This window comes from Oncorhynchus clarkii, chromosome 20 (genome assembly GCF_045791955.1).
Source record: "Oncorhynchus clarkii lewisi isolate Uvic-CL-2024 chromosome 20, UVic_Ocla_1.0, whole genome shotgun sequence".
Lineage (NCBI taxonomy): Eukaryota > Metazoa > Chordata > Actinopteri > Salmoniformes > Salmonidae > Oncorhynchus > Oncorhynchus clarkii.
Genome location: NC_092166.1, coordinates 47962948 through 47980538, shown reverse-complemented (window position 1 = coordinate 47980538; position 17591 = coordinate 47962948). Strand labels below are relative to the sequence as shown.

General features: G+C 40.6%; 2 protein-coding genes across 3 annotated transcripts in view; one reads left to right on the top strand and one right to left on the bottom strand.

Annotated features, from left to right (window-relative positions):
- The window catches only part of LOC139376443 (histone acetyltransferase KAT7-like), a 34041-nt gene extending 18998 nt beyond the window's left edge, over positions 1-15043 (top strand). The window contains exons 9-14 of the mRNA XM_071119054.1: positions 1301-1390; positions 1640-1780; positions 7082-7175; positions 10422-10568; positions 11304-11410; positions 13837-15043. Of these exons, the coding sequence (XP_070975155.1) occupies positions 1301-1390; positions 1640-1780; positions 7082-7175; positions 10422-10568; positions 11304-11410; positions 13837-13938 (681 nt within the window). The 3' untranslated portion in view covers positions 13939-15043. The remainder of the gene's footprint in view (positions 1-1300; positions 1391-1639; positions 1781-7081; positions 7176-10421; positions 10569-11303; positions 11411-13836) is intronic.
- Positions 14523-16083, bottom strand: LOC139376444 (protachykinin-1-like). 2 transcript variants are annotated; one of them, XM_071119055.1, is made up of 6 exons: positions 15832-16083; positions 15586-15676; positions 15353-15388; positions 15066-15119; positions 14820-14894; positions 14523-14634 (listed from the first exon to the last, which is right to left on the bottom strand). In XM_071119055.1, exons 1-6 carry the CDS (start codon positions 15943-15945, stop codon positions 14591-14593), a joined length of 414 nt encoding a protein of 137 aa, XP_070975156.1. In that variant the 5' UTR covers positions 15946-16083; the 3' UTR covers positions 14523-14590. The 2 variants fall into 2 exon arrangements, with proteins under 2 accessions (XP_070975156.1, XP_070975157.1); XM_071119056.1 differs by lacking the exon at positions 14523-14634 and having other exon boundaries at positions 14770-14894.
- Between the last annotated feature and the right edge of the window lie 1508 nt (positions 16084-17591).

Below are 17591 nucleotides of genomic sequence, written 5' to 3'. Positions count from 1 at the left end.
ATGGTTGTCTAGGAATTATCAACAAACAATGTGACAGAGCTTAAAGAATTTTGAAAAGAATAATAGGCAAATGTTTCACAATCCAAGTGCAGAAAGCTCTTAGAGACTTACCCAGAAAGACTCACAGCTGTAATCGCTGCCAAGGTGATTCTATTGACTATTTATCTAATCAAGATATATTCATGTTTTATTTATTATACATTTTTTTTACAAATATAAGAATTTGACTTCCACTTTGATATTGCAGAGTATTTTGGGGAGATTGTTGACAAAAAAAATGACAAATCAATTTGAATCCCACTTTGTAACACAAGAAAATCTGGAAAAAGTGAATTGGTGTGAATACTTTATGAAGGCACTGTAGTGCTAAACATCGGGGTTCAGCCTGGTTAATATACTCCAGGCCAGAAGGTGGCAGTAGCGTTGCTTTCGCGTTGTTTACATGTCAAATAGGATAATTTCCCCCCATCGTTTTACTATGTACACTGAACTAAAATATGAACGTAACGTGCAACAATTGAACTATTTTACTGAGTTACAGTTCATATAAGGATATCGGTCAATTTAAATAAATAAATTAGGCCCAAATCTATGGATTTCACACTTCTGGGCAGGGGGGCAGCTATCGGTGGGCCTGGGAGGGCATAGGCCCACCCACTAGGGAGCCAGGCCCAGCCAATCGGAATGAGTTTTTCCCAACAAAAGGGCTTTATTACGGACAGGAATACTCCTCAGTTTCATCAGCTGTCCGGGTGGCTGGTCTCAGATGATCCTGCAGGTGAAGAATCCAGATGTGGAGGTCCTGGGCTGGCGTGGTTAGACGTGGTCTGCAGGGGCGAGGCCGGTTGGACGTACTCCCAAATTCTCTAAAACGACGTTGGAGGTGGCTTATGGTAGAGAAATGAACATTTAATTATCTGGCAACAGCTCGACCCCTCAAAACTTGAGACATCTTTGGCATTGTGTTATGTGAATACTGCCTTTTATTGGCCTATTATTGTCCCCAGCACAAGGTGCAGCTGTGTAATGATCATGCTGTTTAATCAGAGATGTAAACCAATTTGAGCACAACATTTTAGAGGAATCTGCTTTGTGCGTATTAAAAGTATTTTATTTCAGCTCATGAAACATTTGACCAACACTTTATTTACATGTTGCGTTTATATATTTGTTCAGTATACATCACTCCTGTACATCATTGATTTAAATGATTATAAGGCTGTAAATATCAGACTAGGTCAGTGGATAATTGGATTTGAATTAGCAAATCAATGGTGTTGTCTCCCTGTGTGTTTGTTAGGCCAAGTGTGTGTGGAAGCATCCACCCGGAGATGAGGTCTACAGGAAGGGAGCCATCTCTGTCTTTGAAGTGGACGGCAAGAAGAACAAGGTGAGGGGCCTATACATTTTCTCTAACCCTGGACTCATACTTTACTTTGTCTGTTTTTTTTCCTCAAAATAGGTGTACTGGTCTAAAGAGCAAGGAAATAATCATGGTTTTAAAAAAAAAAAGTAACGTCTCACTCTTCTTCAGCCTATGGTCCCTAACCCCAGGGGTGCCTGGCTGTCCTATAAAACAAGCTGTATTATCACTGGCAAGGCCCTTAGGGAATTTAAAAGGTGTGGTTTCCTTTTCCAGATCTACTGCCAGAACCTGTGTCTACTCGCCAAGCTCTTCCTGGATCACAAGACGCTGTACTACGACGTGGAACCCTTTCTGTTCTACGTTATGACCGAGGCAGACAACACAGGCTGCCATCTTGTAGGATACTTCTCTAAGGTAAATAACATTTAAAATAAGACCAAGGCACCCATCCACTGTACTCCTTCCACAATGATAGTGGTTGCCTGTATATATTCAGAGCCATATCCCTGTAATGCTTAGAGAAGATCACGTCAAGTGTTATTGAAGTGTTGTGGTTGCAGGTTCACCTGTCTCATCTGAAGCCTATTATTTTGGGGTGTTGCTATAGGTCAACAAGTGCTCACAGTCAGTATCTAAATAATGTGTGTGAAATGCTTGATAGTGTATGTGATGTAAACAGAGAGGTCTACTTTCTTGGGGGCCTGAATATTGACTGGTTTTCATCAAGCTGTCCACTCAAGAGGAAGCTTCTCACTGTAACCAGTGCCTGTAATCTGGTTCAAGTTATTAATGAACCTACCAGTAGAACGTTGTTCTAAAGCTGTATCTTTACCCATTGGGTGCAGTGATCACAGTATAGTGATTATATCCAGGATAGCCACATTTCCAAAAGTTGGGCCTAAAATAGTGAATAAGAGATTATACAAAAGATGTTGCTGTGACTCATGTGGATGATGTAAGAAATATTTAAAAAACGTCAAATTATTGATGAACATGCACCTGTTTAGAAACGTACTTTTAGAACTGTTAAGACCCCATGGATCGATGAAGAATTTTAAAACTGTATGGTTGAAAGAGATGGGACAAAAGGAGTGGCTAATAAGTCTGGCTGCACATCTGACTGGCTGACTTATTGCAAATTGAAAAATGATGTGACTTAACTCAACAAAATAAGAAGGAACTATATTATGAAGCCAAGATCAATGCTATAAAAAATGATGGAAAAAAACTTTGCAGTGCTTTAAATTAAATTATGGGCAGAAAGACATTCAACTCCATCTTTCATCGAATCAAATGGCTTATTCATCACAAAACTGTTTGATGTTGCCAATTATTGTAATGATGACTTCATTGGCAAAGTGGGCAAACTTCGCCAGGAAATGCCAATAACAAACAGTGAGCCATCGTATTCATGCTGAAAAAAATAATAATGAAAGAAAAGCATTGTAAGTTTTAATTTTAAGTTAGTGTGGAAAAATTATTGTTATCGATCAATAATGACAAACCTCCTGGCATTGACAACTTAGATGGAAAGCTACTGAGGATGGTGGCTGACTATAGCCACTACTATCTGTCATGTCGTTAATATGAGCCTAGAGGAAAGCATTTGTCCTCAGGTCTGGAGGGAAGCCTAAGGCATTCCGCTACCCAAGAGTGATAAAGCGGCCTTTACTGGTTCTAATAGTAGATCTATTAGCTTGCTACCAGCTCTTAGCAAACTGTTGGGAAAAAATGTGTTTGACCACATACAATGCTATTTCTCTGTAAATAAATTAACAACAGACTTTCAGCATGCTTATAGAGAAGGGCACTCAACATGTACTACACTGACACAAATTACTGATGATTGGTTGAAAGAAATTGATTGTGGGAGCTGTACTGTTAGATTTCAGTGCAGCCTTTGGTATTATTGACCATAACCTGTGTTGAGAACTTATGTTTTATGGCTGTTCAACATCAGCTCTAAATGCACGGTACGGCAAGCTATCTAATAGAACTCAGAGGGTTTTCTTTAATGGAAGCTTCACAAATGTCAAACATGTAAAGTGTGGTGTACTGCAGGGCAGCTCTCTAGGCCCTCTACTATTTTCTAGTTTTACCAATGACCTGCCACTGGCATTAAACAAAGCATGTGTGTCCATGTACGCTGATGATTCAACCATATATGCATCAGCAACCACAGCTAATGAAGTCACTGAAACCCTTAGCAAAGAGTTGCAGTCAGTTTTGGAATGGGTGACCAGTAACATCTCTAAAACTGAGATCATTGTATTTGGTACAAATCATTCCCTAAGTTCTAGACCTCACCTGAATCCAGTAATTAATGGTGTGACTAATACGAATACGCTGATTCGGTGTGCGAGTTCATTAGAACGTGCGTTGAAGATGTCGTTCCCATACCAACGATTAAAACATTCCCTAACCAGAAACCGTGGATTGATGGCAGCATTCGTGTGAAACTGAAAGCGCGAACCACTGCTTTTAATCAGGGCAAGGTGTCTGGTAACATGACCGAATACAAACAGTGCAGCTATTCCCTCCGCAAGGCTATCAAACAAGCTAAGCGTCAGTACAGAGACAAAGTAGAATCTCAATTCAACGGCTCAGACACAAGAGGCATGTGGCAGGGTCTACAGTCAATCACGGACTACAGGAAGAAATCCAGCCCAGTCACGGACCAGGATGTCCTGCTCCCAGGCAGACTAAATAACTTTTTTGCCCGCTTTGAGGACAATACAGTGCCACTGACACGGCCTGCAACGAAAACTTGCGGTCTCTCCTTCACTGCAGCCGAGGTGAGTAAGACATTTAAACGTGTTAACCCTCGCAAGGCTGCAGGCCCAGACGGCATCCCCAGCCGCGCCCTCAGAGCATGCGCAGACCAGCTGGCCGGTGTGTTTACGGACATATTCAATCAATCCCTATACCAGTCTGCTGTTCCCACATGCTTCAAGAGGGCCACCATTGTTCCTGTTCCCAAGAAAGCTAAGGTAACTGAGCTAAACGACTACCGCCCCGTAGCACTCACTTCCGTCATCATGAAGTGCTTTGAGAGACTAGTCAAGGACCATATCACCTCCACCCTACCTGACACCCTAGACCCACTCCAATTTGCTTACCGCCCAAATAGGTCCACAGACGATGCAATCTCAACCACACTGCACACTGCCCTAACCCATCTGGACAAGAGGAATACCTATGTGAGAATGCTGTTCATTGACTACAGCTCGGCATTCAACACCATAGTACCCTCCAAGCTCGTCATCAAGCTCGAGACCCTGGGTCTCGACCCCGCCCTGTGCAACTGGGTACTGGACTTCCTGACGGGCCGCCCCCAGGTGGTGAGGGTAGGCAACAACATCTCCTCCCCGCTGATCCTCAACACTGGGGCCCCACAAGGGTGCGTTCTGAGCCCTCTCCTGTACTCCCTGTTCACCCACGACTGCGTGGCCACGCACGCCTCCAACTCAATCATCAAGTTTGCGGACGACACAACAGTGGTAGGCTTGATTACCAACAATGACGAGACGGCCTACAGGGAGGAGGTGAGGGCCCTCGGAGTGTGGTGTCAGGAAAATAACCTCACACTCAACGTCAACAAAACTAAGGAGATGATTGTGGACTTCAGGAAGCAGCAGAGGGAACACCCCCCTATCCACATCGATGGAACAGCAGTGGAGAGGGTAGCAAGTTTTAAGTTCCTCGGCATACACATCACAGATAAACTGAATTGGTCCACTCACACAGACAGCATTGTGAAGAAGGCGCAGCAGCGCCTCTTCAACCTCAGGAGGCTGAAGAAATTCGGCTTGTCACCAAAAGCACTCACAAACTTCTACAGATGCACAATCGAGAGCATCCTGGCGGGCTGTATCACCGCCTGGTACGGCAACTGCTCCGCCCTCAACCGTAAGGCTCTCCAGAGGGTAGTGAGGTCTGCACAACGCATCACCGGGGGCAAACTACCTGCCCTCCAGGACACCTACACCACCCGATGTCACAGGAAGGCCATAAAGATCATCAAGGACATCAACCACCCGAGCCACTGCCTGTTCACCCCGCTATCATCCAGAAGGCGAGGTCAGTACAGGTGCATCAAAGCTGGGACCGAGAGACTGAAAAACAGCTTCTATCTCAAGGCTATCAGACTGTTAAACAGCCACCACTAACATTGAGTGGCTGCTGCCAACACACTGACACTGACTCAACTCCAGCCACTTTAATAATGGGAATTGATGGGAAATGATGTAAATATATCACTAGCCACTTTAAACAATGCTACCTTATATAATGTTACTTACCCTACATTATTCATCTCATATGCATACGTATATACTGTACTCTATATCATCGACTGTATCCTTATGTAATACATGTATCACTAGCCACTTTAACTATGCCACTTTGTTTACATACTCATCTCATATGTATATACTGTACTCGATACCATCTACTGTATCTGCCTATGCTGCTCTGTACCATCACTCATTCATATATCCTTATGTACATATTCTTTATCCCCTCACACTGTGTACAAGACAGTAGTTTTGGAATTGTTAGTTAGATTACTTGTTGGTTATTACTGCATTGTCGGAACTAGAAGCACAAGCATTTCGCTACACTCGCATTAACATCTGCTAACCATGTGTATGTGACAAATAAAATTTGATTTTGATTTGATTTGATTTGATTTGACTATTGAACAAGTTGAGGAGACTAAATTACTTGGTGTTTCCTTGGATTGTAAACTGTCATAGTGAAAACATATAGAGTCAATGGTTGTGAAGATGGGGGAGAGGTCTGTCTGTAATAAATAGATGCTCTGCTTTTTTGACACCACACTCCACAAAGCAAATCCTGCAGGTTCTAGTTTTATCTTATCTTGATTATTGTCCAGTCATATGGTCAACTGCTGTAAAGAAAGACCTAGTTAAGCCGCAGCTGACCCAGAACAGTGCGGCATGTCTTGCTCTTCATTGTAATCAGAGGGCTAATATGAATACTATGCATGCCAGTCTCTCTTGGCTAAGAGTTGAGGAAAGACTGACCTCATCACTTCTTGTTTTTCTTTTAATAAGAAACATTGTGTTGGAACTTCCAAATTGTTTGCATAGTCAACTTACACACAGCACTGACAAACACTTACCCCACCAGACATGCCACCAGGGGTCTTTTCACAGTCCCCTGGTCCAGAACAAGTTCATGGAAATGTACAGTATTATACAGAGCCATGAGTGCATGGAAGTCCCTTCCATCTTATATAGCACAAGTGAACAGCAAACCTGGTTTAAAAACATAAATAAAGCAACACCTCACTGCACAACGCCTCTCCCCCATGTGACTTACTTGTTGTGTGTATGGACTGAAATGTGACCTACTTGTTGTGTGAATGTACTGAAATGTGACCTACTGGTTGTGTGTATGTACTGACATGTATGTGGAACTGATAGATACACACACACTACATGGTCATGTTTTTAAATGTATGTCAATTGTAAAGTCTTTTGTCTGTAATGTTTTTTTACGTTATGTGTCGGGCCCCAGTAAGACTAGTTTTTGCCATTAGCGTTAGCTAATGGGGATCCTGATAAATCTTTCTCCCATGACGTTTTGATACGGTTTATGCTAGAGCTTTATTGTTTTTTTATTACGAAGTCTCTGTCATTACTTTAGTTTTAAAGATGAGACTCATACACATATTCTCTGTTCTTACAGGAAAAGAACTCTTTCCTCAACTACAACGTATCTTGCATCCTGACCATGCCCCAGTACATGAGACAGGGCTATGGGAAGATGCTGATTGACTTCAGTAAGTCGCTATAGGCAATTTGTTTTACCTCTGTTCTCTCTTATTAACTACAGTCAGGTGGAATTTCTAGATTATTTTATTAAGCCCCCAGGAATGAAAACAAACGGTATTGGTGATTTTGAATGCACATTCAACACTGAAAGGGCTGACACAAAATTCAGCTGCTTTAATATGCCCTGAAAGCAAGTTCTTTGTATTTACATTACGTGGCTATTAGGGCTGGGCAATACGGCCTAAAAGTCAGATATCTATTTTTTTTTCAAACTTAAGGGTGATTCATGATATAGCTAACAAAAAATATATAATAATGTACAACAATGTAATTTTGTACAATTAAAGGTCAAATACACTGCATTTCAATCAGTCAGCAATAATCTAATGAATTCATGCCTTGTAAAAATTATACATTGGCTAAATATAAGCTTTCCACAACCCATAAGACCCACTAATAATATTGTTATTTTAACAAAATACTTAAACCTGCTTTTTTTGCAATAATTACTTATCTGCTTTCAAGTATGTCTATGAAAATGCTATTTAAAAATATATATATATATATATTTTTTTTTTTACAAATGTACACCACTACCGTTCAAAGTTTGGGGTCACTTAGAAATGTCCTTGTTTTTGAAATAAAATAAATTTCTTTGTCCGTTAAAATGACATCAAATTGATCAGAAATACAGTGTAGATATAATGTTGTAAATGACTATTGTAGCTGGAAACGGCAGATTTTTTTATGGAATATCTACATAGGCGTACAGAGGCCCATTATCAGCAACCATCACTCCTGTGTTCCAATGGCACTTTTGTATTTGATAATCCAAGTTTATAATTTAAAAGGCTAATTGATCATTAGAAAACCCTTTTGCAATTATGTTAGCACAGCTAAAAACTGTTGTTCTGATTAAAGAAGGAATAAAACTGGCCTTCTTTAGACTAGTTGAGTATCTGGAGCATCAGCATTTGTGGGTTTGCTTGCAGGCTCAAAATGGCCAATAACAAAGCACTTTCTTCTGAAACTTGTCAGTCTATTCTTGTTCTGAGAAATGAAGGCTATTCCATGCGAGAAATTACCAAGAAACTGAAGATCTCGTACAATGCTGTGCACTACTCCCTTCACAGAGCAGCGCAAACTGGCTCTAACCAGAATAGAAAGAGGAGTGGGAGGCCCCGGTGCACAACTGAGCAAGAGGACACGTACATTAGAGAGTCTAGTTTGAGAAACCGACGCCTCACATGTCCTCAACTGGCAGCTTCATTAAATAGTACCTACAAAACACCAGTCTCAACATCGACAGTGAAGAAGTGACTCCGGGATGCTGGCCTTCTAGCAGAGTTGCAAAGAAAAAGCCATATCTCACACTGGCCAATAAAAAGAAAAGCTTAAAATGGGCAAAAGAACACAGACACTGGACAGAGGAAGATTGGAAAAAAGTGTGATGGACAGACAAATCTAAATTTCAGGTGTTCGGATCACAAAGAAGAACATTCGTGAGACGCAGAAAAAATGAAAAGATGCTGGAGGAGTGCTTGATGCCATCTGTCAAGCATGGTGGAGGCAATGTGATGGTCTGGTGGTGCTTTGGTGGTGGTCAAGTGGGAGATTTGTACAGGGTAAAAGGGATCTTGAAGAAGGAAGGTTATCACTCCATTTTGCAACGCCATGCCATACCCTGTGGATGGCGCTTAATTGGAGCCAATTTTCTCCTACAACAGGACAATGACCCAAAGCACAGCTCCAAACTATGCAATAACTATTTAGGGAAGAAGCTGTCAGCTGGTATTCTGTCTATAATGGAGTGGCCAGCACAGTCACCGGATCTCAACCCTATTGAGCTGTTGTGGGAGCAGCTTGACCGTATGGTACGTAAGAAGTGCCCATCAAGCCAATCCAATTTGTGGGAGGTGCTTCAGGCATGGGGTGAAATCTCTTCAGATAACCTCAACAAATTGACAACTAGAATGCCAAGGGTCTGCAAGGCTGTATTTGCTGCAAATGGAGTATTCTTTGATGAAAGCAAAGTTTTTGAAGGACACAATTATTATTTCAATTAAAAATCATTATTTATAGCCTTGTCAACTTCTTGACTATATTTCCTATTCATTTTGCAACTCATTTCATGTATATTTTCATGGAAAACAAGGACATTTCTAAGTGACTCCAAACTTTTTTGAACGGTAGTGTACATCCCCCAAATTCCCCACTAATAATGACCAACTTCTTGTAGCAGGCATTTTAGAACATTTTGAAGACGGACAGGGTGTGTTCGTAACTGTCTATCTTGTTAGTTATCTAATACATCCAAGTTGGCTAGATTTTAAATATAAATGTTAGCGGGCATTACAGGTCTCATAAACACTCTCTCAAGCATGAGCCCACATGCTAGTGAATAGCCAGCGAATCTTTATATTTAAAGTCTAGCCAACTTGGATCTATTAGCTAGCTAACATGGTAGAACAGTTGAACTGCTATGAACACACCCTGTCCGTCTCCAACTGTTTTAACAGCAGGCTAGCCTGTCCACTTAGTTCAGATGTTGAAATCAAGTGCCCTACCCTATTTCTCAGAATGAGAACGAGTTGCCAATTCCTTATTTAAATGGGTCTTTTTATGCTCATTTATAAAACACAGACGGGACAGTTGGCACAAGTATGTGGCAAAAATGGTTCTATCGGACTGTACGTGGTACAGCAAAGCTTTAGCAGGGTCTGCTCTCCGTACATTACGGGATTGGAGACAAAAAAAAGTTATAGTTAGATAGGTTAAGTTCTCCTCTATTACTGTAAATGTGTGCCTCAATGTGTTTCGGGATCCATGTGATCCATTATGTTGGACCAAACCTCAAATGCAAATAGTGAGTTGAAACTGCTTGTTGTCAGAGAGGAAGAGTGGATGTTTCTACTGTGAGTGGCAGCGGCAGGGGCTTGGTGTGTGATTGGCAAGGTGCACAAAGCCCAGAAGGAGCAAGAGAGACCAGACTAAAAAGACAACATGAACAAGTGGACATAAAAGCTCATGAAAATGTTTCGAACATTCTTACGATACAGGCTAAAACATAAATTACATTTCATCAAATTCATTTGGTGTATCGCCCAGCTCTAGTAGCTATTGTAGTAGAGTAAAACTACAGTTCATTTTGAGGTTTTGCTTTTCTCCACTGGGTCTCATGCTATTTTAGTGCAATCTCATTGTTTATTTGAACTGCTACTGACCACCCTGCCTACCCTATCCCCTTTCTATAGGTTACCTGCTGTCCAAGGTGGAGGAGAAGGTGGGCTCCCCAGAGCGGCCCCTCTCGGACTTGGGCCTCATCAGCTACCGCAGCTACTGGAAGGAGGTGCTGCTGCGCTACATGTACAACTTCCAGGGCAAGGAAATCTCCATCAAAGGTGATAGAGAGGACTTTACATAGAACTGAATTTTTCACACAAAAAAGGTGTGTGCTTAATGCCACACTTTAATGTGTTAAAAGGATTTGGTAAGAATGTACAATTAGTTTAGTGTCAAAATGACGCCGTCAAATGATGTGGCTTGTTCAGGTTACACACACACACACACACACACTTTAGACACACTCGCACACATACATCCTCCAAAGTGTTCCTTTTCAATTGTTACTATGTTACTATATCCTTCTTATATTTCTTCTGTTACAAACATTATAGTTTGGGCCTGTCCAAATAGGGCAATTCTCCTCTCATAACTCATGTGTCTCTAGGCGCATCCAACTGCTCAACATACACTAAGCACTTTAAACCTGGGAAGACTACAACAAAATCACACTACAAGCCAAAGACTTAAAACACTAAAATGACAAGAGTAACTCAAACCCCCTTGAGTTTGCACAGTTTTTAGCAAGTAGTTGCTGTAACTTGTGCGTATGTAGCATTTATCTGTTTTATGTGGTGGTTGTCATCTGTGTCATGTTGTCTGTAAATGTTGCTGATTTAATGTTGTTAATTATGTGGCTTCAGGTTAGCCTAAATTTCATTTGAACACGTTAGCAGATTTTCTACCAAGCATTTGAATGGTTAGGAATAGCATATGAAATGGTACACGCTTGGCAGGATTCTCTTTTTTTGAATGAGTGTGTGAAGAGCTGTGTGTTATGTTTGTTTGTTCAGAGATCAGCCAGGAGACAGCCGTGAACCCAGTGGACATTGTCAGCACCCTGCAGTCCCTGCAGATGCTCAAGTACTGGAAGGGAAAGCACCTCGTCTTGAAGAGACAGGTACTGTATGTGTCCCCTTCATGAAGAAGATGTGTGTCATGACAATATCAACATCGGTTAACCCTTTGTACTCAAAATGGGTGACTTGGTCACTGATAAGTGTTTAAAGTGGAACGCAGTGGCTGTACAGTAACAAACTATAAATTACGTATTGGGTCTCCGCTTTACAAGGACGTATAGCTTTCAACTGACAAATGTTTTAAATGGGACCACCACAAATGTGCTTGCTTCAGTTCCTCCAAAGGCACAGCCAGGAGATAAAAAAGGGAACTATTTAAAGGCTCTACCCCTGAGTAATGAAAGTGTATTGAAATGACTGTGCACACTTTGAAGAGGTGTGGCCATTTGGAGACACCAGTTAGACCTGTCACTCAAACCCTTGTATTTTTTTATTTCAGTTGAGAACAAGTTCTCATTTACAACTGCGACCTGGCGTATTGTATTTTTTGTCTTGTCATGTTGTATCTACCCCAAGTTTTGGCATGAATATTCTTGTTATATTATTGAACTATTTCCACATTTCGTTATCGACAAATGGTTGCAAAAAGTACAGTAAAGCTAAAATGCACATAACATCAACAGTGTAATGTTTGAATGTGGTTCTGTCTCAGGTGAACTGTCCTCACCTTTGTTCCCATTCAACAGGCACTAGACTAGACACTTAACATGGGAAGGAGAAGTCCTCTGGACATTTGAGCAATCCTTGGTTTTGCACTGTATATATCATGTACAGTGCCTTCGGAAAGTATTCAGACCCCTTGACTTTTTCCACATTTTGTTACGTTACAGCCTTATTCTAAAATTGATTAAATAAAACACGTTTCTTAGCAATCTACACACAATACCCCAACAGGTTTTAGAAGTTTGCTAATTTGTTAAAAACAAAAAAACAGACATAACTTATTTACATAAGTATTGAGACTCAAAATTGAGCTTAGGTGCTTCCTGTTTCCATTGATCATCCCAGAGATTTTTCTTCAACTTGGAGTCCACCTGTGGGAAATTCAATTGATTGGACATGATTTGGAAAGGCACACACCTGTCTATATAAGGTCCCACAGTTGACAGTGCATGTCAGAGCAAAAACCAAGCCATGAGGTTGAAGGAATTGTCCGTAGAGCTCTGAGACTGGATTGTGTCGAGACACAGATTTGGGGAAGGGTATCAAAAAATGTCTGCAACATTGAAGGTTCCCAAGAACACTGGCCTCCATCGTTATTAAATGGAACAAGTTTGGAACCACCAATAATTGTCCTAGAGCAGGCTGCCAGGCCAAACTGAGCAATCGGGGTAGAATAGCCTTGGTCAGGGAGGTGACCAAGAACCCAATGGCCACTCTGTGGAGAACCTTACAGAAGGACAACCATCTGTGCAGCACTCCACCAATCAGGGCTTTATGGGGGAGTGGCCAGACAGAAGCCACTCCTCAGTAAAAAGCACATGACAGCCCGCTTGGAGTTTGCTAAAAAGGCACCTAAAGGACTTTTAGACCATGAGAAACAAGATTCTCTGGTCTGATGAAACCAAGATCGAACTCTTTGGCCTGAATGCCAAGCGTCACATCTGGCACCATCCCTACGGTGAAGCAGGGTGGTGACAGCATCATGCTGTGGGGATGTTTTTCAGCAGCAGGGACTGGGAGACTAGTCAGGATCAAGGGAAGATGAACAAAGCAAAGTACAGAGAGATCCTTGATGAAAACCTGCTCCAGAGCGCTCAGAACTTCAGACTGGGGTGAAGGTTCACCTTCCAACAGGACAACGACCCTAAGCACACAGCCAAGACAACGCGGGAGTGGCTGAATGTCCTTGAGTGGCCCAGCCAGAGCCTGGACATGAACCCAATCTAACATCTCTGAAGAGACCTGAAAATAGCTGCAGGAACGCTCCCCATCCAACCTGACAGAGCTTGAGAGGATCTGCAGAGAAGAATGGGAGAAACTCTCAAAATCAGGTGTGCCAAGCATGTAGTGTCGTATCCAAGAAGACTCGAGGCTGTAATCGCTGCCAAATGTCCTTCAACAAAGTAAGTAAAGGGTCTGAATACTTCTGTAAATGTGATATTTCATTTTTTTAATTTAAAAAAAAAATAAATTAGCAAAACATTTATGAAAACAGTTTTTGCTTTGTCATTATGGGGTGTTGTGTGTCGATTGATGAGGGAAGAAAACAATTTGTCAATTTTAGAAGAAGGCTGTAACGTAACAAAATGTGGGAAAAGTGAAGGGGTCTGAATACTTTCCGAAGGCACTGTATTTACTGTAGCTTGTGCGTATATAACCCTATCTGTTTTATGTGGTTGTCATCCATGTCATGTTGTCTGGGAATGTGGATGGCTTAATGTTGCCTTTGACTCAGTGCTCTTGAATCTGATGCAAATTCCTGTAAAAGGCCAATAAATTCTATGAATTGAACTCCCCCTTACAGGATCTGATCGACGAGTGGAAATCCAAGGAGACCAAAAGAGGCAGCAACAACAAAACCATTGACCCCAGTTCGTTAAAATGGACCCCGCCCAAAGGGACATAGGCTAAAATAAACTCTTCTTTCTTCTACCACTCCTGCTCCTGCCAGGATAGGAGTCCTATCATCTATCAATGCCACATTGTTCTCTCTTCTATCCCTCCATCCACCCTGTATAGCTGCCCTTTACTAGAGTTTTCTTGTCTGGAGGAACTCTCGTCCCCTGTTTTACATTTCGACTCGTATTTATATTTTAGAAATTTGTCGCCATGTCACCATTCAATCAATTCTTGGCTTAAATATTGTTAAACAATGAAAGTTGGAGAATTCTAGTTGACGACTTTTGTTTTAAACGATCCACCTAAATCAAGATAAGCTATGAATGTATTTACACCTCGTCGAAGCCTTGTACCGAAAGCTCAGACTCTAGTGGATCACATAATGAATGTTTTGCTTCTTTGTCCTCATAAAAAAACACATACTTCTGACCTGCTGCAGCATTCCTGGCCTTTTATTCCATTCAACACAGTGGCAGTTGTTTGCAGAGACAAGTGCTTTTTTGGGGATAGAATACACAATAATCATCGGCATGAACTTGGATACCTTAAAGACATAGCATTTTTTCTTAAAAGTATGAGATACTGTTGTTTCTTTTTTTTAATGCGTTGATATCAACATTGTATAGATCATGTAAACATTCAAATCTGAATCTTTTTTATTAGCTGTAGTCATACAGGAGTTGGTCCCATGCCTCTTGTGAATCTGCCAAGTGAAGAAGTACAAATAGTACAGAACACCAGTTAAAATGTTTGGTTTGCATTTAGTCATCATAAATACAGGTTTTACATGTATATTTAACAGTTTCAAATGTTTTACTGTGCAAACTACATTACAATGTTACAAAGTGCTCTCAGGTTTTAACCATAACATCAATGTAGAAGAAATACCTGGTTGTGTGTGTGATCCTTCGGCGATATCGATCGCAGTGCTTGTAGCATCTGGAATGATTCTTGTGAACGATTCTGCAGCAACAAAAAAATAATTTGTTCATGGCGCAAGACTGGAATTGTTGGTACCTGTTTTATTGTTTAAACCTTTTGGTGTTACTTCTCTGTGCTGTGTTTTTGTCATTCTTTTTTTGTATTTTTAATAAAATGACCTTGAGATTTTATATGGAGTGTAATTAGTCTTACCCCCACTTGATGCTCTTCTTCCCATAAGTCCAACAAACATCTCCCCTTTATTTCCTGTTGAAGACAAAATCAGGAAAGATTCATTTAAAAAGGAGGTTGCATTGTTCAATTTAAAACCCGTTTTAAATCCATGTAATGCAGAAGAATTGCTCATACTGTTGGTCTGCTGACAGGATTTAGACACTGAATAATCTAATAGTGTGTGAACGGTGGATCACAGAGTTCTGTTTAGGCCACCACTATATTCCAAAAAAAGGTTTGTCATTACTCCAGTGTTCTATACTTACGTCTTCTATTCACTCCAATAGGCTGCGGCTGATCATCTGTAATAAAAGGTACCGGTTAAGCACTCAAATGTATTTGAGTTTAAAAAGACAAGCGATTTGCTTTGCTTATTAATTAGATATAATACATACTGAACATAAATACAGTACACACCATAAAATGTGTATTCTAGTCTACCTTAATCCTGTAATAAGATCCCTTTTACAGATTTGCACAGGAAGAACGTTAGTGTTACCTGAGCGTTTGCCCATGAGCCCGTAGAACTGATGGGCTTTAGATCTCTTAATCAGACTAGCCACTTGGCTGGCCAACCTCTTCTCCAGTGGCTCATCGTGGGGAAAAGATTAAAGACAAGATTATTATTTTGTTGTTGTTGATTAATTTGCCTGATTTATTTTCTCCACAATTGTGACAATTATTGCTATGTGATAACGTGTTTGGTTCAAATCATGAATAGATCAACTATATGAATCTCACTTACCTGCCAGTCTTTGGATACCCAGTGTTCCTTGTCAACACTAAAAGACAATCCCTGACATGTATACACCAGGGAATACAGGGTAACTATTACCAGCTGGAATTTCCAAATATCCATTGAGTGTAATGATACCAGACAAAGCTGTATTCAAATAAGCCTATTTTACTTCAGAAATATATATTTGAATTAAATAATAATCTTTTGCTGTTGAGTGAGCTCAGAAAATATCTATTTGTTCAGCTGGATAGAGGGCTGTGTCTATTCCTTCTCTGACTGATCCTCCACTGACTGAATATAATGTGCATTTTATACTACAGTACCCCATACAGCCTCATGTCCCCTCCCCCTCAATGCCATCAAATCCTCAAGCTCATACGATTATTACGCAGTATCTACGAAATATGGCACATTTTTTACGTCATGCAAAGAGTTGCATGAAATAGATTTTTGCAAACCTATATGTACATAATTGAGTGTAAAAAAAATGGTGAGATAAATGCAACAAGCTCTACTCCAGTTTGATCACTTGGGCTGATGATATGCATAATGCTCAATATCTAATTTACAGAAAATGTAATTGTACTACTTATCCATGGTTTTAAAAGTTATACCTGGTGCTCAACTCATTTTCCTTGGGTTTGATTGTATTGGGAACTGTGTTTAAATTGTGTAATTGATTTGCCTCATATTTCCTATAATGCACTGTCTTGAAAGCGCTCTTATCTGATCTGTATGTATGCAATTCAGTTAAATATTTGATTTTTTAAATGGATTCTGTTATTTCCATGTTTGTCATAACCGGATCTCAATATTTGCCAGAAAAAAAGCAGCCTCATTTGTGACCTTTTGATCTTTCTCTTTGATGCGAGGGGGCATGAAAGCAGGCACCTGACGTATTTGAACAATGACTTGTAAATAATGCCTTCTATTCCGCAGTCAGGGGTTACCTGTTCACCAATTGACTTAGTGAATCATGCCTGTCTGTACAGGAGGACAGCCCAATATAGACCTCATAAGGTCAAAAAACCATGTAAAAAACAAACTAAGTGGACTTGCTACATGGCTCGTTCATTTTTGTGTCTGTCTTGAGAAAGCAGTGTGCACCATGGTATACTATCCTGAGTGATAGGGGGGATACATCTCTGTGAAATTGCCTCATGTTGGCCGAAGTCAGATGAACAAAGCACCAGAACATCTGACACTCTCATATGGGTTCTTCAATAATAAGCCACATTTTAGTGACCTAGAGTACTTCAGGCTTTTCTTGAGAGATATGGCTACAGCAAGCAGATGGTATTTCCTAACAGCACTGAGGGTAGTGTGATACCCAGCTGAGAGAGATTCTCTCGAACCACAATGTCATGCTGGGCTGCAACAGCTGATTTGGTTTATATATATATATATATATATATATATATATATATATATATACACACAGTGGGGAGAACAAGTATTTGATACACTGCTGATTTTCCAGGTTTTCCTACTTACAAAGCATGTAGAGGTCTGTCATTTTTATCATAGGTACACTTCAACTGTGAGAGACGGAATCTAAAACAAAAATCCAGAAAATCACATTGAATGATTTTTAAGTAATTCATTTGCATTTTATTGCATGACATAAGTATTTGATACATCAGAAAATCAGAACTTAATATTTGGTACAGAAACCTTTGTTTGCAATTACAGAGATCATACGTTTCCTGTAGTTCTTGACCAGGTTTGCACACACTGCAGCAGGGATTTTGGCCCACTCCTCCATA

What these genes read in the sequence shown, in the direction of transcription:
- LOC139376444 (XM_071119056.1), bottom strand. Translation starts at nt 15,945, where the DNA reads ATGGATATTTGGAAATTCCAGCTGGTAATAGTTACCCTGTATTCCCTG. An exon ending in GCTCATGGGCAAACGCTCAG is followed by an intron (nt 15,389 to 15,585) that starts GTAACACTAACG and finishes CTTTTATTACAG; the next exon opens with ATGATCAGCCGCAGCCTATT. An exon ending in AAGAAGAGCATCAAGTGGGG is followed by an intron (nt 14,895 to 15,065) that starts GTAAGACTAATT and finishes TTGTTGCTGCAG; the next exon opens with AATCGTTCACAAGAATCATT.